Genomic DNA, 25,424 nt, shown 5'->3' with positions numbered 1-25,424 from the left:
AAAGAAGGAATTAAAACGAAGAGGCACGCAGGCCTCACCCAACATAAAATTAAACTATGCATTCCGCTAATGGGATTTGTAATCATCCCCATAGTTTATCCAATAAACAATAATTAACACATTTATACCAAATATAAACATGTTAAATATATAAATACAATCCATGTATTTAAAGATAGATGTCCAATATCAAATACCAAAAACATAATTAAATGCAGAAAATAGCATACTAATAATGAAATTAAAGAATGGATATCAACCATCATCCAATGTACAATATTTTATTTTTGTTTGAAAACCATTTCCAAATTAATTTACAACACAATTTAATTTTAAAAAAGTTCAATTTAACTAAAATCGAAATTAGCCAAAATTAGTAATTTCAGAAAAATTACAGAAATTAAGAAAATTCGATTTTCCGAGAAAAACGGCACAAAATGGCCTAACCATTCGGAACAGAAGACGGCTGGCTGTTGTCAGCCGCACGCGCTCTCTTGCCTGCTTGCCACGCGCGCAAGCTCGACATGCGTGCAGGGGCTGGCCAATGACCAGCCGGCAGGGTAGCAACAGCTGTTCTGCTCCATTTTTCAATTTTTTTTTTGAATTTCTAAAATTAAAAACTGAAATAAAACCATGCATTTTAAAAAATTCAATTTTTAAACAATGCATAGATATCCATAATTTAAAGAAAAAAATTAATACATATTTTCTAAACACATAACCATGCTTCAATGCCATAAAAAATGCTACCTTTTGTTTCTATAGATGAGCAACAACGTATATTGTTTCTCTTTTCGTTCCTCTTCTGTTCACTTTAGGATCCAAATTAGAACCCTCTAATTTGTTCACACCACACTAAGGAATAAATATCGATCTTTATCTATTGCTAGATAGAACAAAGAACAAAGAAGAAAAATAACTCCAAACTAACACTATTGTTTAGCGCTTTTGGATTGTTTTATATTCTAAGTTGAATCCAATTCAATATAGAATAAAAGGAGAATATTTTTAGAGAGGAGAAAGGGGCAAATGTCTTGGCTCATGTCATGGTTTTAGTTGGATATGTCTGTAGTTTTGTATATTACATACAATTAAATTCAAAATTGAATAACTACCAAGTTTGTCTCCAAGCAACCTATACATACACATGCATATAACCTTCAATCAAGATGAAACAACCACTCCTTCACGTTCATCATGGTGAGCAGTTTCAACTCCTTCTTAACATGCTCCAACCTCCCTAATAATCAAATTAAATCAAGCCCAACCAAAATTTATTGTGCAATAATTAATTAAATTAATTTTAGCCCAACAAAGTTCAAAGATTCATTTTAATCCAAATAAATAAATCTAAGCCCAAATACTAACTAATTGATTCAATCAATTAATTAAGCCAAACCTAATAAATTAATTCAATTAATTTAAAGGTGTTAAGCCCAAAATTTATTAATTCAATTAATTAATTTCTGAGTCATCCATCAAATGGATTATTAAATAAATCATCCAATCATTTATATATTCTGCTTAAATTAATTTGTTTCTTTTCGAATTAATTCCACCAATTCCCATAGTGATTTGTGTGTAACTCTTTAGGTTCACCCTCAGCTAACTTGGGCAATGTGTCCTACACAAATAATTAATTAAATCTAATTTAATTAATTATTTCGAATTAACCATTAATCGAAAACGCCCGTTACCATAGGTGGCCGTTTAGCAACGGTCCATGGCATTAGAGACTAGGTGAAAGTTGGCGTGAATATTTAGCTCTCGAGTTCCATGAAGGTACGGTCCTTCCGTCAACCATCTCCCGACTTTAGTCTAAGACATGAAATTGGACGTCGGTTCCCTTCCTGGACCAAGAAACTATGCTGAAAACTTGAGATGCGTTTACTCTATTGATCGATAAATGAAACCATTTCCTATTCAACCAATAGCTATGGCCATAGACTTAAAGAGTCTAAACTATCTCAGAGCGCATAGGAGATATATCTATCAAATACAGGGGATGAATTCTATCTTGAAATCCACCATCCTCACTACATACTCCGACTACACTTGACAAGGCCCATAACGACCACATCGACGACACAGTTATCTCTTGCTAGATCCAAGATACAACCATCATATGCATGCGACTGTCATGATTCCTCAAGTCCAAGGACTAATCCTGTATTGTCGAAGCCATAAATTCAAGTCATACCTACCAAACTTCCAACGTTTTCATATGATAATTCCTACGAGTCAGTTCAATCAGTTAACAACCTTGTCAACTAATCCACTAAAATTTCATGGACATCCCATGTCTATCGCTGATGAAACACGACAACAATCAATGAATGCAATACTTAGTGCAAGTGTCTATAGGATTCTCGATGCCTAATCTCGAGATCCTCGATTTAGAACGTTTCAGACCACCCTCAAAAGTTGATTTTGTAGCTGTCATCTAATGCGCAGCCCAACTACATAGGTTATTCAATTGGTCTGTGGGCATTTGTTGTGACATTAAAACACCGTTCAACGTAAATAGTAAGCACAATAAACACATGGTGCTACAGATGAATGCTTACTACATTCATCACAATAATATCACATTTATAAAGATTGCTAAATGGTTCCAAAAACCGCTAATCCAATTGGCTTTCTGGTTACCATTTCTAATAGCGGCCATAGTCTAGGGCATGGAATTCGATGTCGGTTCCCATCCTGGACTAGGTATCTATGCTTTAATACTTGAGACCGCGTTACTCTTAATTGATGGACATAGGAACCTCTTTTTCCTATTCGGTCAACTACCGTGGCCACAAGTTCATAAAGGGTGACTGTGTCTCCAAGTGCATAGGTGATACCTCCATCATATGCTGATAGGGGACGGATCCTCTTCTTGGAACTCACCGTCCTCACTACATGCTCCGACTGCACTGGACGAGGTTTATGATGATTATGTTTGTGACACAGTCACCTCTCACACACATCATGCACGTGACTGTCGTGATTCCTCAAGTCTGAGGACTAGTCTCGTACTATCGGAACTGGGGATCGAAGTCATACTGACCAAGCCCTCAAGGCTTCCATGGGACGATCTCCATGATACAGTTTAGTTAATTAGACACCTAGTCAATCAACCCACTAAGATCACATAGATGCACCTCCTCTATCAGCGATGAAATGTGGCACTCGTTAAATGAACGCGATTCTTAGTGCAAGTCTCCATATGACATATGATGCCTAATCACAAGGTTCTCGACTTGGAATGTTTCAAACGCAACTTTTCGGCAATTACTGCTATCTAGTGCGCGGTCCAACTGCATAGTTGTTGAAGTGGTTTGTGGGCTTTGTTGTGATGTTCAAGCAGATGTAGACATAGAGTGAGTACAATAAATAAAAAAGCCAATTAAGTGAATACTCATTTTATTCACTAAATAATATTGCATAACACCGAGTATGTCATACTAGATTACATTCAGGCCAATCTAATTGGCTTTTTGGTCATTTATCCTAACAGTCTCCCACCTGACCTAAAGCCAATAACCCATTGACCGAAAAATCCATCTTGTCAAGATGTTGAGTATGAGCAATTTGCGACACCAGTTTAGTAAGTGGATCTGCTGTGTTTTCTGTTGAACTGACTCGGTCTATTTGAACATCACCTCTTCTCACCATCTCTCTAAGCAAATGGTAGTGTATAAAAATGTGTTTGGAATGGTGATGGGATCTTGATTCCTTTTCTTGTGCTATCACTCCGTTGTTATTACAGAAGATAACTACTGGTTCAGCAATATTAGGCACCACACCCAACTCTTGGATGTAGTTTTTCATCCAACCGCTTCCTTAGCTACTTCCAAAGGTGATATGTATTCAGCTTCCGTGGTGGAATCCATTGTGGTAGTCTGCTTGGAACTCTTCCAAGTGACCACACCACCATTCAGTTTGAATATAAAACCCAATTGAGACTTGGCATCATCCTCATCCGACGGGAAGCTAGAATTGTTTTAGCCTTCAAGTATCAACTCTCCACCGCCATAGATCAAGAACATATCTTTAGCTCTTTCCAAGTACTTATGTATGGTCTTGACTGCACTCCAGTGTGCCTCCCCAGCACACGCCTGATATCTGCTCATCACACTCAAAGCGTATGCAATATCAGGTTACTTTATTCCATGCCTCATTTGAGAGGATCCTCGTTTTAAGTTTTTCATCTTGAATCTCTTCAAGACTTTCTCAATATACGAAGACTGGGTCAATCCTAACATCTTTTTAGATCTATCCCTACAGATCTTGATGCCAAGGATGTAGAAAACTTCATCCAAATCATTCATGGAAAATTGAGATGACAACCATACTTTTATGTCTCCTAACATCTTGACATTATTTCCAATGAGCAACATATCATCGACATAAAGCACAAGGTACGCAATTGCGCTCCCGCGGATCTTCTTGTATATACAAGGATCAAATTCATTTTTGATGAAGTCATATCCCCATATAACTTCATCAAAAAGTGTGTTGCAGCTTTCAGAAGCTTGTTTGAGGCCATAGCTGGACCTTTGGAGATGACAGGCCTTCTGCTGTTCCCAATAGAGTTGAAACCCTCCAGCTGATCTATGTAGGTCTCTTCCTTGACGAAACCGTTAAGGAAGACCCTTTTCATGTCAATCTGCCATATTTTATAGTCATACCATGCTGCTATGGCAAGCAGTATCCTAATGGACTTGGCCATGGCTACAGACAAGTAGGTTTTCTTAAAGTAGATCCTAGGGTGTTGAGTATATTCTTTTTCCATGAGCCTTGCCTTGAAGGTGCTAATCTCCTCTTCAGCTCTAAGCTTATGTTTGTAGACCTATTTACATCTAACTGGCTTAATTCCTTTAGGTGGGTCTACGAGAGTCCAACTTATTTTAGACCCATCAAGTCCATTTAGGATCTCATGGCCTCAAGCCACTTGTCCGAGACGATGCTCGACAGAGCTTTTGCGTATGTCCTTGGATCATTATCCAAATTAGCTAGTCATCCCTTAGAATCTGTATCTATCAGGTGGATACGATACTCTGGTTGACCTACGGAAAATTGGAGCATTATCAGTGGGAACCATAGATTCAAATGGTGTCGTATTATTTTGCTGAGGTGTCTCACTTGACTCTTCAAGTAGTACCTCATCTCGTTAACTATCCGCAGGAAAACCCTTTTGTAAGAACACTGCGTTTCTCGAGATAAAAACCTTTTATTCGAAAGGATCGTAGAAATAGTACCCTGCAGTTTCTTTCGGATATCTGACAAACCAGCACAGACTAGATCTAAATTCTACTTTGTCTTCCACTAGCCTCTTGACGTATGCAGGACTACCTCACACCCTCAAGTACTTGTAGGACGCAGGCTAGCCATGTCATATTTCTTATGGATCTGGGACACTGTTTTGGATGGTGCCATGTTGAGCAATTTAGTTGCCATATCAAGGGTGTATCCCCAGAAAGACAGGGGTAGTTTTGTAAAATTCATCATGGATCGGACCATGTCCAACAAGATCCGATTCCTCCTTTTAGCCATGTCGTTAAGCTGCGGCGTTCCAGGAGGAGTCCATTAGGAAACAATTCCATTCTCTTTTAAGTAATCCATGAATTCACCACTTAAATACTCTCGACCTCGATCTGACCGAAGTATCTTGATTTTACAACCAGTTTGATTCGCAACTTCAAGTTTGAATTCCTTAAACCTTCCAAAGGCCTCAGACTTGTACCTCATAATGTAAACAATCATACCATGAATGATCATCGGTGAATGTTATGAAGTATGAGTATCCTCCTCCAGCCGAAGTATTCATTGGTCCACAGACGTCCGTATGGATCAAATCCAACAGACCATCGACAAGCATACTTTGTCCTATAAAAGGCTTCTTGGTCATTTTCCCTTTCAGATAAGATTGGCAAGTTGGTAGATTATCCAAGTCATCTACCTCTAGACTTTTGGATTCCAATAATTTCCTCATCCTATTTTTAGAGATATGGCCTAACCTCGCATGCCAAATCTATTTGTTGTCATAATTATCTATTTTTGTTTGTGTTGGGCAGTCATAATCCAATTAGATTGTTGGAGAATATAAAGACCATTAGTTAATGTACCAAGCAGATGAAGGTTGTTATCCATCATCACATAGAAACCATTTTTATTGATCATAAATGTATAACCATCATTGTCCAAAATAGGAATAGAAATAATATTCTTGATCATGCTCGGTACATAATAACGGTTCTTTAATTCTATTCGAATATGATCACTAATAGCTAAGTTGAGAGAACCTACGGCTTCAGTAGCAACGGCCTTGCCATCACCAGGCCTTAAGACCATCTCATCCTTACGCAACCTTCTACTTCTTTCCAGCACCTACAAATTATTGTAGATGTGATCTCCACAACCCGTATCCAATACCCAAGAAACAAAATTAGTTATCGTATTCACTGCAATCACAAACATACCTGAGTTGGAGAAGAGTTGTGGGCACTTTCTCGTCTAATGTCCTTTTTCCATGGCAACGAATGTAGACATCATTTACCCTTAACCGCTATGAACCGACATCCTTCCCTTTTCCTTTGCCCTTTCCCAGCGGGCAAGAGAAGTTCTCGAAGCATTAGCAGTGGCTACAACAGTTTACCCTTTCCCTTTTTCCTCTACCAGCGTTCAGCCCTCTTGCCTTTCGGCTTGGAGATCGAATCCTCTACTACTAATGCTGTTGGTGCACACTTGTGGGTCGTTGTCTCGTATTGACCTGGCATATTTATGAACTCATGATAGACCTCTCAAGTCCGTTCATGTTGTAGTTAATAATAAATGGATCGTAGGATAGAGAAAGTGATTGAAGGATCACGTCGATGTTAGGCCTATAGTGGACTTGGATCAAACTTGTTTTTGATTTGTCCAAGCCCTCCATCCACAACAATGTGGCGAGGAAGCTGACACTACCCAAGTATGGTCGCATGAGTCGTGGCACACTTTGAATGGAGGAAAGCTACACCATTATTGTGAACAAAGGAAAGCGTTCATCGTTTTCCTGTTTCACAAGTTTTGAGGGGCGATAGATGAAGTGTGATTTGGTTGATGGTCGGGCCTAACACTGAGTAACATGATTTGCTTGGAGTCCTCGGGATCATGTGAAGAGGTGAGGCAAAACATCTTGGGAATCTTATTGAATGAGAATGATATAGGTTACCTCCCACAAGGCTCTATCCATGTGAATCGTAAAAGCGGGATATGGTAAATTATTCTTGTGGATCCCAAGGCCTCTAGGAAATGATTTCCTAAAACCCCACTTGAGAGTGGTGGCTTTCGTATAAATAGTGGGAGAGTTAAAGACTAAAAATCATGTTTAAACTTATTTATAATCTTGCAATCACTGTTGAATTCTACTTTTAATTTCCATAATGTAGAACAATGTCTAAGAACCCTTTAACCATGATTGTGGAGACTTACAAATTCAATGGCAAGGACTACAACAACTGGCTGAGGAATCTTAACATTGTCCTAGATTTCAAGAACCAGGGTTATGTCTTGGACATGCCACTACTGGCGACCTTGTCGGAGGGGTCCTCGCCCGAAGAACGTGTGACTTTCAAAAAGTGACATGAGGACAACCACCAGGTCCGCAGAATCATATTAGCATCGATGACCAATGATATCCAAAAGTAATATGATAGGATAGAAGATGCTCCTTCGATAATGCTTTGCATGAAAGAGGTTTATGCGATTCCTGATAGGCATATTAGTTATGCCACCACAAAAGCATTCATCGGGACCAAGATAACTGAAGGATCCTCTGTACGAAGAACAATGAATTAATTTGGAATTAATTCCACAAAGTGTAAGTAATTGGACTACTGACACATGGGGATCCATTAGATGGATAGCCCAAAATTAAATTAACTGAATTAATTTATATTGGGCTTGTCTTTGTTAATTAATGAATTAGATTTACTAATTAATAAGAGATATTTTGGCTTGAATATTTAATTGGATTAAATACCTATTGGGCTTAACTAATTGGATTTCATTAAATTGGATTTAATTAAAATTCATTGGGCCTTGAATTTATTCTATATAAATTCGACCCCATATATTAACTCCCACTAATGAATTGGTGGAAGGAGAGTTGACTAAAAAAATTGTAGTTCTGGAAAGTGCAAACTTGGTAGAATCCTCTCTATTTGGAATAGATGGAAGGGTTGCCTTATAGATAAAAGAAAGTATCTAAAAACATTTCTATTTATCTATACAAGGTATATATGCATTGTGCATAATTATATAGAAAATAATTATTTACACAATACAAAATACAAAATCTCCTCTTCACATTCGGCCGCCCCTCCCCTTTCTCACTAAGGTGAGATTTTTATCTTGATCTCTTTAAGCAAAGAGATCACAACCTCATTTATTCCTGTGTGGTGTGGACCTTCTTTAGAGGGTTGCTGCTTTGAACCTCTAGTTAACAAATTCAACACGAGTAGCCATTTGGAAGCTTGAAATTACAATATGTAATTTCGTTTTTATATTCATGCTTCTTCTTTATTTTCTCAACCATAACCTCGTATGAATTATTTTATCGTTGTTTATTTTCATACTACATCAAATGCCCAGGAACATCAAGGGTACACCCCTTGGTACGACCGTTTAAATTTTATATTGCTATATCTCACCTATCGCTTCTGCTAGCGCATTCCCAAATCCACTTACGCCTTTCAAGTGGTATCAAAGCCCGATTTGATTTGGCTATTGATCTTGTGTGATAGGCATGTAAACGTTTTGTACGGTTCTTTGAAGTATGGTTTTATTGCTTATGTTATTGATAATCATATGTAGAAATTAACTTGTTTAAATTTGCGATTATTTGGATGATTTAAGTGTCCAAGAAAAATTATATTTTTCTGTAAATACTTGGTTTTTATTTTTAGTTTATTTTGTTGAAATAAAAAAATTATTAAAAGGCACTATAGCAATGCACTGCAGGCCAACACTACATGGTGCGCATGCAGCCGCCCGCCCGGCAGGCCAGCGCGAATGCAGCAGAGCCGCACGCACCTGGGCACGACTGCAGACGGACGCGAACGGATGGGTTATTTTAGCCATTTCTCCAAAAAATTAGATTTTCTGATTTCTGCACAATTTCTGAAAAATTATTATTTTTGCTAATTTAATTTTTGATTAAATTGGATATTTTCTAAAATTAAATTGCTCGATTAATATAGTTTATTTTTTGCATTGGATGCACATATTTTGGTCATCCTTTTAATTACAATTTTAAGCTTGTGTTTTTTGCATATAATTATTTTTGTGATATTAGATATCATGTCCTTTTTATTATGCATTGGTATGCATGATATATGTCTAGCATGTTTAATTGGATTATTATTCTAGTTGGATGACAATGGATGATCACGATGTCGTTGACTATTTGTATGTATTTTTATTTATGTTGGGCGGGCCCATGTGCCCTTTTTTTTTTATATCTCTCATTCTCTCGTTTTTTGCCTTGAAATAATAAGGTTTGCTTTTCTCCCTAATTATGTAATCCCCCAACTTTTGATCAGAGTTTCTTTCCACTAGAATGAGAGTAGAATAGGATTTTTTGTGAGATTTTAAATTCTATAATAAAGCAAGCCGCCCATGGAGAAAAAGACCCACGACGAAAGGAGGTCTAAGGAGGAGTTACAAGGTCCATTAGTATGTTGATGGGTACTTACCTTTGTAATAGCATAGGTCCACCTTAGATAGACCTTAGATTCACTGCGGGCTCAGTGGATTGCATAGGTTGAGCTTGTGATCATCCAATAAGGGTGTGGTAGGTTACATTGCATGCGATGTGTTTATTTAAATGTTTTAAATATTTAATATTTATATATGCAATATGATTATATGATGAGGTCTTGGTCAATACTCAAACTTAACTCTTACTTGGTTGGACCAGGTTAAATATTAGGCCCTTAATGGACTTGGATTAAAATTGTTTTAATCTGTCCAAGCCTTCCACCCACAACAATGTGGTGAGGAAGCTACCACTACCTAAATGTGGTTTCACAAGTCATGGCACATTTGGAATAGAGGAAAGGTGCACCATTGTTGTGAACAAAAAGGAATATGTTCACTATTATCCTATCTCACGAGCCGTGGGGGGCGACGATTAAAGTTTGATTTGGTTGATGGGTAGAACTTAACACCGAGTAACATAATTAGTTTGGAGTCCACGGTATCATGTGAAGAGGTGAGGCAAAACATCTTGTGAATCTCATGGAATGAGAATAGTATTAGATACCTCCCACAAGGTTCTTTTTATTTGAATCGTAAAAGCGCGACATGGTAAATTGTGCTTGGGGATCCCAAGACCATTAGAAAAGGGTTTCCCAAAATTCTATTTGAGAGTGGTGGGCTTTCAAGACTAAAGACCATGTCTTAAACTTGCTCAAAATATTTTGATCATTTGCTGATTTCTGTTTTATCTTTTTTACATTATGTAGAAAATGTCTAAGAACCCTTTAACCATGATTATGAGACTAACAAATTGAATGTCTAAGAACCCTTTAACCATGACAACCTTGCCAGAAGGATCCTCTCCTGAAGAACGTGTTCAAAAACTGGCTTGAGGACAACCTGAAGGTCAACAGTATCATATTGGCTTCAATGACTAATGACATTCAAAAGCAATATGATCAGCTAGAAGATGTTCCCTCATAATGCTCCAAGTGAAAGAGGTTTATACGGTTCCTGACGGGCATATTAGATATGCCGCCACAAAAGAATTTTTCATGACCAAGATGACTGAGGGGTCTTCTGTACAAAGTCATGGGGTCAAGATGCTATTTCTAGTGGAGAAGCTCAAAACCTCAAAGCTGGGTTTGACAATGACACGTGTATTGACATGATCCTCCAGTCACTTCCTCCATCCTACTACCCGTTTATTGTTAACTACAATATGAACGGACTTGAGACGTCTATTCATGAGTTAATTAATATGCTGGTTCAATACGAGACAACAATCCACAAGTTTGTGCCTGCAGTATTGGTCGGAGAGAGTTTGACCTCCAAGGCGAGAGGCAAGAGGGTCGGACACTAGAAGAGGAAGAAGGGAAAGGAAAAATTGTCACAACCACTGTTAGCACTCCAAGCGCTCCTACTGCCCCCTTGGGAATGGGCAAAGGGAAAGGGAAGGTTGGCGGTTCATAGCAGTTGAGAGAAAAGGATGTCTACATGCACTGCCAAGGAAAGGGGCATTATAAGAGGGAGTACCCACAACTCCTGTCTAACCCAGTTATGTTTGTGATTTAGGTGAATATGATAACTAATTCTACTTCTTGGGTATTGGATACCAGCTGTGAAGCTCACATCTGCAATAACTTGCAGGTGCTGAAAAGAACCAGAAAGTTAAGTAAGGACGAGATGATCTTGAGGCTAGGTGAGCGGTCTATTGGCTTTAATCCATACGAACGTCTGTGGACCACTAAATACTGCATCTAGATGAGGATACTCATACTTCATAACCTTTACCAATGATCACCTACAGTATGGCTATGTTTACTTTATGCGGTACAGGTTTGAGACCTTTGGAAGGTTCAAATAATTCAGACTTGAAGTGGAGAATCAAACTGGCCGCAAAATTAAAACCCTTCGATCGGATCGAAGGGGAGAGTATTTAAGTGGTGAGTTCATCAATTACTTAAAAGATAATGGAATTCTCTCTCAATGGACTCCTCCTAGAATGCCACAACTTAACTGCATGGCGGAAAGGAGGAATCGGACCCTGTTGGACATGGTCCAATCCATGATGATTTTACCAAATTGCCCCTATCCTTCTGGAAATACGCTCTTGAGACGGCGCCCAAGTTGCTCAAATGGTGCCATCCAAGACAGTGCTCCAGATGCCACACGAGATATAGCATAGCAAGCCTGTGTCCTCCAAGTACTTGAGAGTGTAAGGTAGCCCCACGTACATCAAGAGGCTAGTGGGAGACAAATTAGAATCAAGGTCTAGTCTGTGCAGGTTTTCGAATATCCAAAGGAAACTACGGGGTACTGTTTTTGTTACCCGTCCGAACAAAAGGTCTTTATCTCATGAAATGTAGTGTCCTTGGAAAGGGTTTTCCCCGCTAATAGCCAAAGAGATGAGGTACTGCTTGAAAAGTCAAGTGAGGAACATGAGACGCTATCTATACCTATAGTTCCCACTGATAGTGTCGCAGTCCTCCGTAGATCGTCTAGAGTATCCCAACCACCTGATAGGTATAGGTTCTTGGGCCTGACTAGTCAATTGGATAATGATCCAAGGACATAAGGAGAAGCGATGTTGGACATCGACTAGGATAAGTGGCTTGAGGCTATGAGATCCGAAATGGACTCGATGGGTTTAAACTAGGTATGAACCCTCGTAGACCCATCCAAAGGTGTTAAGTCTGTTGGGTGTAAATGGGTCTACAAATATAAGTTTGAAGCTGAACGGGAGGTTACTGCCTTATACTCAACGGCCTGGGGTCGACTTTGAGGAAACCTACTCGCCCGTAACCATGGCCAAGTCTATTCGGATATTGCTTGCCACAATAGCATAGTATGACTATGAAAATGACAGATGGACATGAAATGGCCTTCCTTAACGGCCTCGTTAAGGGAGAGATCTAGATGGATCAGCTAGAGGGTTTCACTTCTGTTGGAGAAGAGCAAAAGGTTTATTGTCTCCAAAGGTCCATTTATGCCTCAAACAAGCTTCCCGATGTTGGAACATGCGTTTTGATGAAGTTATTGGGGTTATGATTTGATGAAGAACAAGTTTGATCCTTATATATACAAAAAGATCAGTGGGAGCTCAGTTGCATACCTTGTGCTTTATATGGACGAGATCTTGCTCATTCGGAATGATACAAGATGTTGGGAGACATTAAAGCTTGGTTGTCCACTAAGTTTTTCCATGAAGGATATAGGTGAGGCTTCCTACATCATTGGCATCAAGATCCATAAGGATATATCTAGAAGAATGTTAGGATTAACCAAATCTTCGTACATTGAGAAGATCTTGAAGAAATTCAAGATGGAAAACTCAAAACGAGGATTCCTTCCGATGAGGCATGGAATTAAGTTGTCCAAGAAGCAGTCTCCCAAGACTGATGAGGAACTTAAGCGGATGTCGGATGTTCTCTATGCTTCAGCCGTAGGCAATAATGAATATGTTGTCCTATGCACTAGGCCCGATGTCACATACGCTTTGAGCGTGACAAGTAGATATCAAATGTATGCCGGAAAAAACCCACTAAAGTGCGGTCAAGACCATACTTAAGTACCTGAAAAGGACTAAGGATATGTTCTTGATCTACGATGGTGGAGAATTGATACTGGAAGGCGACTGCAATGCTAGTTTGCAGTCAGATATAATAATTCCAAGTCTCAATTAGGTTTGGTATTCAAACTGAATGGTGGTGTGGTTGCTTGGAAGAATTCCAAGTAGGCTACCACAGCGGATTCCACCACAGAAGTTGAATACATAGCAACTTCAAAAGCAGCTAAGGAAGCAGTTTGGATGAAAAACTACATCGAATAGTTGGGTGTAGTACCTAGCATTGCTGAACCAGTGGTTATCTTCTGTGATAATAATGGGATGATAGCACAAGCTAAGGAACAGATATGTCATCACCATTCCAAGCACATTCTTAGATGCTACCATCTACTTAGAGAGATGGTGACCAGAGGTGACTTTCAAGTGGACCGAGTCAGCTCAATAGAAAAAATAGCAGATCCACTTACTAATTCAGTATCGCAAATTGCTCATACTCCCAGCATCTTCATAAGATGGTTTGAGATCGATGGTTGATTGGCTTTAGGACAAGTGGGAGATTGTTAGGATAGATGACCAGAACCAATTAGATTGGCTTGGATGTAATCTGTTTTGACAATTGCTCGATATTATGTAATATTGTTTAATGAATAAAATGAGTGTTCGCTATTGGCCTTTTCCTTTATTATGTTCATTCCATATATTTATATTTACTTAAACATCATAACAAAGCCCACATTTTATTTAGATGATCATGCAGTTAAACTGCGCATTAGATGGCAGTCATGAAATCAACTATCAAAATGTTAGGTCAGAAATTTTTAAGTCGAGAACCTCAAGATTGGGCATCGAGTGTCCTATAAAAACTTGCACTAACAATTACATTCATTTGATGAGTGCCACATTTGATCCGTGACAGACGTGAGACGTTTATACAATCTTAGTGGGTTGATTGGCTAGGTGACCAATTGAATAAACTAACTCGTGGGGATCGTCATACAAAAGTGTTGGAGGCTTGATCGGTATGACTTGAATTCTCGGCTCCGATAGTACGAGAGTAGTCCTCAAACTTGAGGAACTACGGCAGTCACATGCATATGATGATTGTATCTTGGATCTGGCAAGAGGTGATTGTGTCATAGACATGATCATTTTAAGCCTTGTCCAATGCAGTCGGAATATGTAGCAAGGACGATAAATTTCAAGAAGAGGATTCGTCCCCTTTGAATATATGATGGAGGTATCTCCTATGCACTTGGAGACGCATTCACGCCTTATGAACCATGGCCACAGTGATTGGTCGAATGGGAAAAGGAGGTTCCTATGTCAAACAATTAAACGTAATGCGGTCTCAAGTATTAAAGTATAGACGCCTAGTCCAGGATGGGAACCGACACCAAATTCTATGCCCTAGACTAAGGTCCGGAAGCGGTAGACGGAAGGACCGTACGGGTATGGACTCAGAGAGCCTAAATGTTCACACGAATATTCACCTAATCTCTAGTGCCATGCGCCGTTGCTAGACGGCTACCCATGGTGATGGGCTTTCTTGATTAAAGGTTAATCAAGAATTATCAGTTAATTAATAATAGTGTTAGACAATAGCCCAGGTCTAGCTGAAAGGTGAACCTAAAGAATCACACATAAATCACCATAAAGAAACAAGAAATTAATTTGAAATCAATTCCACAAGTAATTAGATTACTTATAAATGAGAGATCCATTGGATGGAAGGCCCAGGAATAAATTAATGGAATTAATTTGTATTAGGCTTGTCCTTGTTATTTAATAAATTGGACCTTATTAATTAATAAAGACAATGAGGGCTTACGTATTTAATTGAATTAAATGCATACTGGGCACAATTGGATGAATTTTTATTAAAATTGAATTTAAATAAAAATTAATTGGGCTTGTATTTTTAAGCATAAAAATCGGCCAACCCACCCCTTTTGAGACCATTGAAAAATTCTATCGGAGGAAACAATTGGCTAGCAACTTGCAATTTTAGCCATCTTCTTGATTTGGAATTAAGAAGACATACCATATAGATGAAAGAATATATCTAGACACATTTCTGTACATCTATATAAGTCATATATATTATATTGTGTACAATGTTATCTAAGGGAATTATTATTACACAATATACAACAAAAATATAAAAATCCTCTTTTTCCTTGCTCCTCTCGGCCACACCTCTCTCTTGCTCTTGGAGCAATTTTTTCTCTTGTTCTCTTCTAGCAAAGAGAGCATTGAGATTCCAATCCAGTGTAGTATAGACAAATTAGAGGGTTCCTGTATTGGAGCCTCAAGTGAACAACCTTTCAACCGAATGATAGAAAACGAAGGTATCGAATTTCTACTTTCTTGTCATTTCGGTTTATGCCTATTTGTCTCAACCCCGTGTATGTTTATTTTGTTTTTCTATATATAGAACGCCCGAAAACTCCTAGGGTACATCCCTTAGATTCGTTATTTTGTACTTTAATTTTAGTTATTATGTGTTTTCGTTCTACTGCTTTCTGTTGCGCGTTCTCGGGCTGTACCACGCGATCCCTCACATACTAGGCACATTTCTATTGTTAGCATTCTCTTATAGAAAAATAAAACCCTACACCCGTGTAGGCACAAAAAACATCCATTAAGCCCCTCTCCGTGGAGGCATAGAAGCCTTGCTCTGAGAAGGCACCTTCAGGAAAGCCCTACTCCATACGGGCACGAAGTAAGCTCTTCATTTTCAAGGTGCCCCCCAGGAGGTCCAACTCTAGGAAGTCCAATCTGGGTAGAGCCCCCACAAAGTCCTACGAGGATCCCTTAAAAAATAAATTGGTCCAAAGAAGTCCAACCAACCTAAATCTCTCGAGAGGGCCCAAATCTAAGAATGCCTTATAGGCCCACAAAGAATTTTAGAGGCTTGAAAATTTGGAAAGTCATCCTTATTCCAAAAAAACACCTTCATCCACAACGACCTTCAACCACCGCCCGAGAATCATCGGTCCCCCAACTGCTGGGGATTCTTCACCGAATTCGTGGAGAATTCAGCCTTATTTAAAAATTTATGACCTTCTCAAACCAACTTATGATTGTTTATAAATAGAGAGCTCCTCCAACAGGAGCTCTCTACTAAAGTTTATCAAATTTATCACAATGATAGTTGTGAGAAATTAAATTCTTTTGGAAAAGACAGTCATGTAACATAAGCAAATCCTTCATAACTCCTTCTATATCAAAGGTTATTGTCATTTAAAATTTTATCATCACGCACTTCAAATACTACCGATCCCAAAACTCTCAAAATATATAAATCTTTCACTTAATCACTATTAAGTCTTTGAATCAAGGTGAGATAAAAAATTGGATTGTAAATAGAATTTTCTCCGTGGGGATGTAGGTGTTATTTTAAAAGTTACTTTTGTTATTTTGAGAGAAGAAATTGGTATTGTTAACAAGAATAAACAACTGTCAAGATAATAACAGATAAGAGGCAATACGCAGAAATAGACCCTATGAAAAGCTCCCCATCTAACTTGTACTCAGTCCATAATGAAACTTCACCCTGGTCCCTGGGTCCTCATTAGCCCAATATCAGACCTCCGGATTTGCCTGGCCCTCGAATACCCGCTCACCCATTCTTCCGCATCTTCGGTACGTGGTTCTCTACCAGCATCCAAGACACCTCTGACACTGCCCAGACAAGTTATGTTAGCAAAAGAATTACATAAGAAATTTTAATTTTATCTCTAGTTTAACATTCTCATATAATAAATTTATACTTATAAGAAAAAATATAAAATATTAATCTAACTCCACTCTAATTTAACATTCTCATATAATAAATCTGTACTTATAAAAAAAATATAAAATATTAATCTAACTCCACACACACACACATATATATATTATATTTATTTTCTTATAAATATAAAAGTATACGTGGGCATGTTAAATGAAGGATAAAATAAAAAATTTATGTAACTTTTTTTTGTTAATGCCAGTTTTTTCCATACATACCGTAATTAAAAGAGATCATATGTAAATAAAGTATTTTCAAAAGAAGTGTAAGTCTAATTTTAAAACTTCTAGAGAGTCTGAGTATAATTAACCCTAAAGATAATTATACATTACCAGATAGGTTTAAATGTAATTAAACCTACAAGGGTAAGCTACATGTATTCAGAATGATTTCCATTCTTCGCCCAAAAATGCAACTATGCAGATGATTACAAATATTCTCTTAGGCGTCCCAAACAATGGGGAACTGAGAACAACCCTGAGCATGTGCAAAAATTCGGGAGGGAGACTACAAACAAACTAAGACCAAAATCTGTATTTGATCTATCCAAGAATTAGAGATACGAGTCAGATAATTATATACTGAGTTCAGTAAGAAAAAGTCAGACACTAATGTTCAGTGACTTGATGAACAGGCAACATTTGCTGACAAAATTTAAAGACAATGGGCTCTGTAGTTTGGACACAGAATACGATATACAATCTGTGGTAGGTAGAGAGTCATATACACTACATCTTCCCCCTTTATTGTTGGAAAATAAAGGACAGTGACCTTGCACTCTCCACTATACAAGGGCAACAACTAAGTAAATATACTCTCCACTTTCATCTCAACCTGCTAGACACATCAGAAAATTTTTCCCATCAAAATGCAGCAACAAAAGGGTGAAGATCAAGAAAGAACACGAAAGAACAGGAATTATAATGTGCTCAAAATTGGAAATACTGGGTCCTGTGAGAATTGGAAAGCCTCCTCTTAGCTTGTGCTACTGGCTGCGAGTCTTTCGTAGAATAGGATGTATCCATGATCCGTATTACTGGAATACTCTTGAGCTGATCCAAAGAAGGTTTGAACAGCAGACTCATCAATCATCTCCACGTTTTCATCATCAAAGAATAACCAATGGTTGTGGCTTTTCACGAGGCTGACATAGTGGCCATGGTTGGGCCCACTCCCCACATGGACAACTACAGCAAACAAGGAATACTCGGCGTCAGCATCCTCAACTGTGTTGCTGAGTTTTAGTTCAAGAGGGAAGACGACTCGGTATGATAGCTTCTTATAACGGCCTAGCTGTTCAATGTACTTGAATCTCTTCAAATGAATGACCAGGATCTGAGGTGGCCTTTTAATCTTCATTCTCTTTTGAGCTTCTTGCAAGCTGCATGTTGCAACGAAGGCTCATTTCACAGTTTAACCAGAAAGCAAAAAGAAAAATAAGAACAATTATAACACATAACACCATGTTTTATCTCGTCTGCTTATGGATACAGACAAAGCATATTGGTTCCTGTTCTAAACAGAGCATCAAATGCATTTACATCTTTCAAGCAAAATCTACCAATGTTAACAGAAAGAAACCAAAATAATAATTCAAGAAAAGATCAGCAAATGTGGCTTTATTTTCGAGCCAATTGACCAGTGAGCTATCGCAGGAGCTCCCGAGCAGATATATAGAAAATGTTGAAACAACAAGACCCAGGTGGTCAGTTTACTTATTCCCCTTGTTGCACAGTAAAAATAAACACGAAGTAGAGAAAAAAATGAACCTATCAGTTCTCTGGAGGCATTTCAGAAGCATTTTCCTCTATTACACTTTTAAGAGCATTCACAATTTATTGGTAGTCTGATAGTTCAGAAATCTTAAATAACATCAAGCTCCTCGAGTCATGTTAACATGGATAGTTTAAGTGGGAAAATTATAGCAACGTCCAATGAGGTTTGGTATAATTATGAATAACCCTATTTTAAGTATTTGTAATTATACCAAACGTCAAGGTAGTTGTAATTTAGAAAAGATGTATATTGGTAATGATGATACCAAAGCTGTTTCTACTATGAATATCAATGAAAACTACAATTCCAGAAGCTTGACTCTAGAAATCAATAGCAGTTCCCAAGATTCATCCCATCAATGAAAGATCAATGTCCAATCAAATGGGACTGTTAGGAATGTTAAAGAGATTAAGATCATTCCCGAAAACGAAAATTTGGCTAACCTGCAGCATTTATCACAAAAGAATTTATCCTCAGCATTTAAAGTTTCAGTGGAGCTAAAGTTTTTCAGACAGCTTGTAATTGAACTGTTCTGATCTATATCAAGGCTCAGGTCAAGAAACGTTTCATCTCTTGCTGTCACCGTCTCACAGCGCAAGCACCTAGTTTCATTTGTCAATATACCCTGAAAAGTAATAACTATCAATTACGAAAAAGAGAATACATAAAAAAGTCAAAATGGTATGAGATTTGCATTTCAGGGTCTGAACAAGCTGAACTGTAACCAAAAAAGAAGAAGAAAGCAGAACAAATGGAACAAAAGTAATCTCAGACGTCTATTTTGCACCCCACCCAAAGGAAAAGGCAATAGGTGAAGAAATTTTTCCTGAAGAAAGAAAAAACAATTCAAGATGAGATGATATGCAGCGACACGCAAATAACTACACACCAGAAAGACACATATATGTATGAGGATGAATGGCAAACCCAACTTACCTGAAAATTCTTGTGCACCCAGGTGATCAGAGGCTCCTTTTGAGGACCATTTGAAGATATAGTTGTAGGCCCATTAGCAATTTTATGGGAAATTTCTTGATCACTCTTGGATGCTCGAGCCTCTTTCTCCAGTATGTCAACCAGTTCATTTAGCAAATAGTTTAGGAATTCATGGGCATCCTACATGTAAAACATGTTACAGCATGAGCTGATTCAAATTGGAGAAGACGGTTGTTAACGTGTAAGAAATTTATCAGAAGCATTAACAACGTCAGATGACTGGACTTATGATATGACGAAAAGAAACATGTAGAAATCAAGCTCCTATGCATTTTTACTAGATTGAACAATGCTTGAGGGCGGTCTATGTCCAACTAATTTTTCTATTTCCTTTCCACCAAAATGTCAACATCTGTTTTCTAATGCAGTAAAATGAATACAGTTCAAAAGGAAAGGTGCCTATTTGCATACCTGGTGCATGTAACTGCGAAAAATTTCATTTTGCTTCTTCAGACGCTGTACAAAACGTTTTGGAGCAAGAACACCAGTTTTCTTCTTTTGCGAGCTTATCTACATGCAACATCAGCGCAAAATTTAGAGGGAAGTTCACACGAACAGTTACACAACTCAGTTGCCTCATCATGGATTAAGATGCACAATTACCAGTTCACAAACCACAATTCCTTGCATGGACACATGAACATAGTTGACATACACAAACATACAAAGCTGAGTACACCCACACCCAACCTAGGGTTGAATTAAAATTCCACATGTTAGTAATCTCATCTTTAAGCATGTACTTTTTGTCACTCACGTTTTTTATATTCCATAATATACTCCTGTAAATAATAACGGAAGGAAGTTCAGAATAATACATTGCTTCTTGAAAGCTCTTAACTAATTTTAGCTGTTATATTAAGTGCAATATATTATAAGAATCTTAAAGTTCAAGACCCCACCTTCAATCTTTGGAATTAATGAGTGTCTTAGTCTGAAATCTTCCTAAAGTTGCCGAGATACAAAGAGAGAAAGAGAGAGAAGAAAATAAGTAGTTCGTGGAGCGCATAATGACGAAGCATACACATTCTGCAGAAAGAAGAGCAAGAAATGCTTCACAGAAAAAAAAAATAAAGTTCAATAAGCACGAAAAGAAACAGGAAGCAGAGATTAAAGAACCATCAAGGAAGAAATGGAAGAATCAGTTATTACTGAAAACAAAATGATTTAAACCCTGACCAAGTCACCAAGGGAAAAATGTCAATTTCAAGCTCAAGATATCTGAGTAGCATTCATGCAAAATAGAACTATATCGCCATATTTAACACATGCGTATCTCAATAGATTCAGAGACTCACTCACTGCTAGTATATAATCATAAAGTAGGTGACGAGATATACAAGAGTAGAAATTGACTTATTGAGCCTGTGGCTGACATACGTTAAAGAGCTTCTAGATCCAGCCATAAAAAGTCTGGCTCCAGAAATTAAGGCAGTGGAAAGAGTAAGCAGAAGTAATCAAATTGCAATGGCTGCACCATGCCCCTTATGATAATGTATGCATTACTAAGTCTGTCTTTGGAGTAATATTGATTATATTCAGCACCAATACCTCTCTATTCTTAGTCCCCATTTTATTCTTGCTACAGACAGAGGGCAGCACATATCTTAATATGTCTATGCCAGATCTCCGTTCTTAGAAGTCGAGCAAGAGCGAGTATTGTACTATTTGGAGGACATGATCTCTTACAAGTTCTGCAATTAAGCTAATGAAAATGTCATGTTTTCCATCTAAAATCAACCAATTAGGACATGCAACATGACTTTCAAGCCCTCTTATATTCTCAAATTAAGTATCTCTTAGAGGGTGTACACATTGCATTGTCCACAACCACAACAAAGGTTGGGAAGAGAGCAAGTAGAAACCCAGGATAGGCAAGGAGCACCATTTGGTCTTTACAACAGCACGGGATGCACAGCAGGAGGAACATCGTTGGCAGAAGATTGGAAATGTGACATCCAATGTCTATAGAAACTAGCTGTAATTGTGGTCTTGAGTTCCCCATTTCATTTCCCTTTCCCCACCCCCTGAAGGAAAAAAAGGAAAAAAGTTAAAAAATCCCCATCCAATGCCAAATGAAATTATGAATCTTATGACTGACAGACAGATTTTCCTTGGTGCTCCATACTTCAATCCCTTCACTCAGGTCAAAGCCTTAAAAAACCAAGAAAACTCCTTTCGTACTGGTAACCCACCATTAATCTCATCAATCCCCATTTCTCCTATTTAAATACAGTACATTGTTGGTCTTATCACATTGTTTCAAGTGATGGATAAGGATTTCTCAAGATCTCAGTTCTTTTTGTTTTTCCCCCTCTCTTTCCTCTCAATTATCGTTACCTTTCTCATTCCTTCTGGAAATCCATACATAACTTCAGTCGTCCTCCAAAAGCATTTACCCTTCTTTCCAAGTTAATCAAGCACATGTTGGTTTAAAATCAAATTCAAATTCAAAGCATCTCTTATGACAGACAGATCATGAATTCCTTAGATGATGTTGCCCAAATAAATCAAGACTTTGGGAGACATCAGTCCATATATTAGTTGTATGGATTGATAGTTTCTATCACTTTGAGAACTCGCTTGTCATAACAAGAATGGTGAAAACACCAGAGCATACACTCACCCTCACCTCCACTAAGATCCTGTGTCCACTACTCTAGAATTGATGGCACATAAACTTGTTAAGTTAGAGGTGAGAAAAGCATGTCAAATGGAGATTACTTTCAATTTTTGTCCATATAATCACATATGAAATATGAGCCTTCACCCTAGGAGTCAAAGAGTCCTGCAATCTTCCACTTCATAGGGGTTCGTTAAGCAACAATTCTAAGTGACTATCTTCCCTCAGGCACCTCATAGGCTAAGCGGTTCTTTTGCAATCCACATAGTTCTAGAGTAAATAAAGAGAATGATTTCAGTTAATGTTGTCAAGAACGGCCATATGAAATCCACGAATGTTATCTGTACTTTCTGATATTCAACAAGATTTGATTCTGTGAGAAATCAAAAAGTAGTCGCCCCAACTCAAAATCAAGGATTTGTTTTTTCCTTTCAGATATTCCCATTTAAGCAGGTTCATTTCTATCTTTCAACTATGTTCCACATATGTAGGAATTAGTAGGCAGAGAAAATTACAAAAATTTCTCTGTCCACCCTATGGCATGCCAAGACAAGTCAAGTGTCAAAGCATAAGCTAAACACATCTATAATGGCATTTCCAACACCACAAAGTTCGCAAAAGAGCATAATTTTCTTCATGTTTTCTCCTCCTGTTTCATTAGTTTCATGATATGGCCCATATTCCAAATCAGGATGGTACACATATTTTTCCAACGCCAACACAGATGACATAGGAATAAGAAGGGCTCGAGGATCGATATTTACTATATGCAATTACAGAACAATCTTTTCCTTTATCCCTTTGCATATCTATGATAAAAAAAAATTAGCAATCAGCAGGCAACATATTTAATTCAAATCAATTGGTTCTGCTGGACATGAGCTAAATCAAATGTTATGTTCAAATAAATTAAATCAACAACTGGACTCTGTCTGTCTGTCATTCCCATTCAAAGTTTAGGCATCATGTTATTTATAGAGAATACCACCAAAATAGTGTAGAACTGTGGAAACGATCTATCATCAAGATGTACATTCCACAGATGAAAATATCTTCACCCAATGAACTAATTGGATTTGACATTCTCCCAAACACATAGTTTACCTGCAAAAACAAGTCTGCTAGGCATGTCAAGAGATTTTCTTCTACATCTGCAGGATTTTTGTTATTCGAATAATACTCAAGCAACTGCTCACGAAATGGAACGCAGAAATAAAGAGCCTGCATGACAAAGGGTGAAAGAAATAAAAAAGTTGCCCAATATAATTCTCCATCATAGAAGGCATATATTCTTTCTTAACGGTAAATAATGTGACTTTGAATCACTAGAGCAGCTGGAATTCAGCCAGTGTAACAAGTCTTGAAAGCTAATTGAAGCATGCATACATGTTTGGTCAGTCAGTATCTGGGTGAAAATTCAACAATGATAGGATCTTACAACTACCCAAAACTAGCCATTAGTACAACAAGACCAACTACTGTAGCAAACAGAGCATAACTCAAATCTAGCCATGTTCAGAAAGAAAATACACCATGCATGTTATATTACAGTGACAGCTAGATTGTAGATTAAAGTCAATTTATAAGCAGACAATTACCAGTGTAGAAATTAAATGCAAGAGCAAAATTAACCATTCATTATCTTCATCCATTTGTAAAACTTAATTCGATATGCACCACAAGTATATAATATAAAACCCTGGTCAAAACATGGGCATCCACATTCAGCATCTAACTTAATTTCTGCATGTTGGTCCATAAAAAATGTGAAGATAGATGACTCCTTGATTCTATTGTTCTGCCCACCACTCCAAAATTTCCAGTGGAGCCCCAGTAAAAGTGTGCCTTGACTCCACCCACTAACTAATCAATGAAAAAAGTAACGCTGAAAAGAAGAAAAGTTTTACAAGTTAATCAGATAGTCCATTCCAACCGAATTTCATTTTAATGCATCTAAAAGACAATTGGCTTCCGATCTACGGATGTAGAACAGCATAGTTCTGCCAAACATCAATAGCTACTTATCAGCAGAAAGCAAACGATGGCCCCGAATTCCTACACACTCTCGCATTAAACTAAGAAATCCACTAAGTCCAACAATCCAATTCAATAACGAAAGCATAGCCAATATCCGAAGTGCTTCGAAAGAGTCGAAAACTGATCATCAACAGAAAACCCACATCCCAAACGACTGGAACCAACGGAGATTAATAAATCAACATCAGTTAAAACCTGAAGCACGCTGTTGCAGTAACAAGTATTGCCGAAATTCTCGAGACCAAAATACCGCTCGCCTTCAGGAAATTGGTCGCCCAATGCTTTCTCCAGTTTCGAACCCGCTGCTCCCATTCTTCCCTCACTTCATCCAATCCTCCTCCACTTTCTCTCTCCCTCTCTACTCTCTCTATATCTATCTGCCTATGCCTATATTTCTATACAACTAAAAACTGACTTCGTGCGTGTAATACGGGTTGTGCTTCTGGATCTTTAGGGTTTTATTGAGAGAGATTAAAAATATTTTCGAACCAAAATTGGAGTTGTAAAATAGCGAAAAAAGATTGAAATTAGGGATTCTAAATATACGAAAAAAGGAGAAAAAGGTGGAAAATCTGTATATATCTATATTTGCGATGAAGATCAGGGGAAGAATTGAGATTTGGAAATGGAATATGGAATTAAAATGTAGAAAGCACTGAGCACACGCCAATATTTGCTATTTGCACTCCTCAATCGTCGTCGTGGCTTGGGGGAAAAATAATAATAATAATGATTTATTAAGAATTAATTACTTTTGCATGGGAAACACGTGCGAGGGTTCTCTGTCGTCGTAGATGGGATAATTTTGCAAGAATACGATTATCCGGATCTAAATATTATTATTCAATTTGAATATACTTATTAAAAGTAAAAATATTTATTAAAATTATGGGTAAATACATTTT

At 37.8% G+C, this 25,424-nt stretch overlaps 1 protein-coding gene across 1 annotated transcript; it reads right to left on the bottom strand.

Annotated features, from left to right (window-relative positions):
- Positions 1-17,691: 17,691 nt before the first annotated feature.
- Positions 17,692-25,221, bottom strand: LOC105171195 (ubiquitin carboxyl-terminal hydrolase 3). The gene is made up of 6 exons (XM_088885119.1): positions 24,715-25,221; positions 23,587-23,703; positions 20,271-20,369; positions 19,800-19,979; positions 19,307-19,488; positions 17,692-18,468 (listed from the first exon to the last, which is right to left on the bottom strand). Exons 1-6 carry the CDS (start codon positions 24,829-24,831, stop codon positions 18,063-18,065), a joined length of 1,101 nt encoding a protein of 366 aa, XP_088741245.1. The 5' UTR covers positions 24,832-25,221; the 3' UTR covers positions 17,692-18,062.
- Between the last annotated feature and the right edge of the window lie 203 nt (positions 25,222-25,424).

This window comes from Sesamum indicum, linkage group LG9 (assembly GCF_026168435.1).
Source record: "Sesamum indicum cultivar Baizhima isolate 11 linkage group LG9, ASM2616843v1, whole genome shotgun sequence".
Lineage (NCBI taxonomy): Eukaryota > Viridiplantae > Streptophyta > Magnoliopsida > Lamiales > Pedaliaceae > Sesamum > Sesamum indicum.
This window is presented reverse-complemented; position numbering and strand designations above follow the sequence as displayed.

Bases quoted from the DNA above. Each gene is read 5' to 3' on its own strand.
- LOC105171195 (XM_088885119.1), bottom strand. From the start codon at position 24,831: ATGGGAGCAGCGGGTTCGAAACTGGAGAAAGCATTGGGCGACCAATTT. The intron at 23,704-24,714 runs GTTTTAACTGAT...TTTGTCATGCAG, and splicing joins ACTGCAACAGCGTGCTTCAG to GCTCTTTATTTCTGCGTTCC. The intron at 19,980-20,270 runs GTATGCAAATAG...TTTTACATGTAG, and splicing joins TTCGCAGTTACATGCACCAG to GATGCCCATGAATTCCTAAA.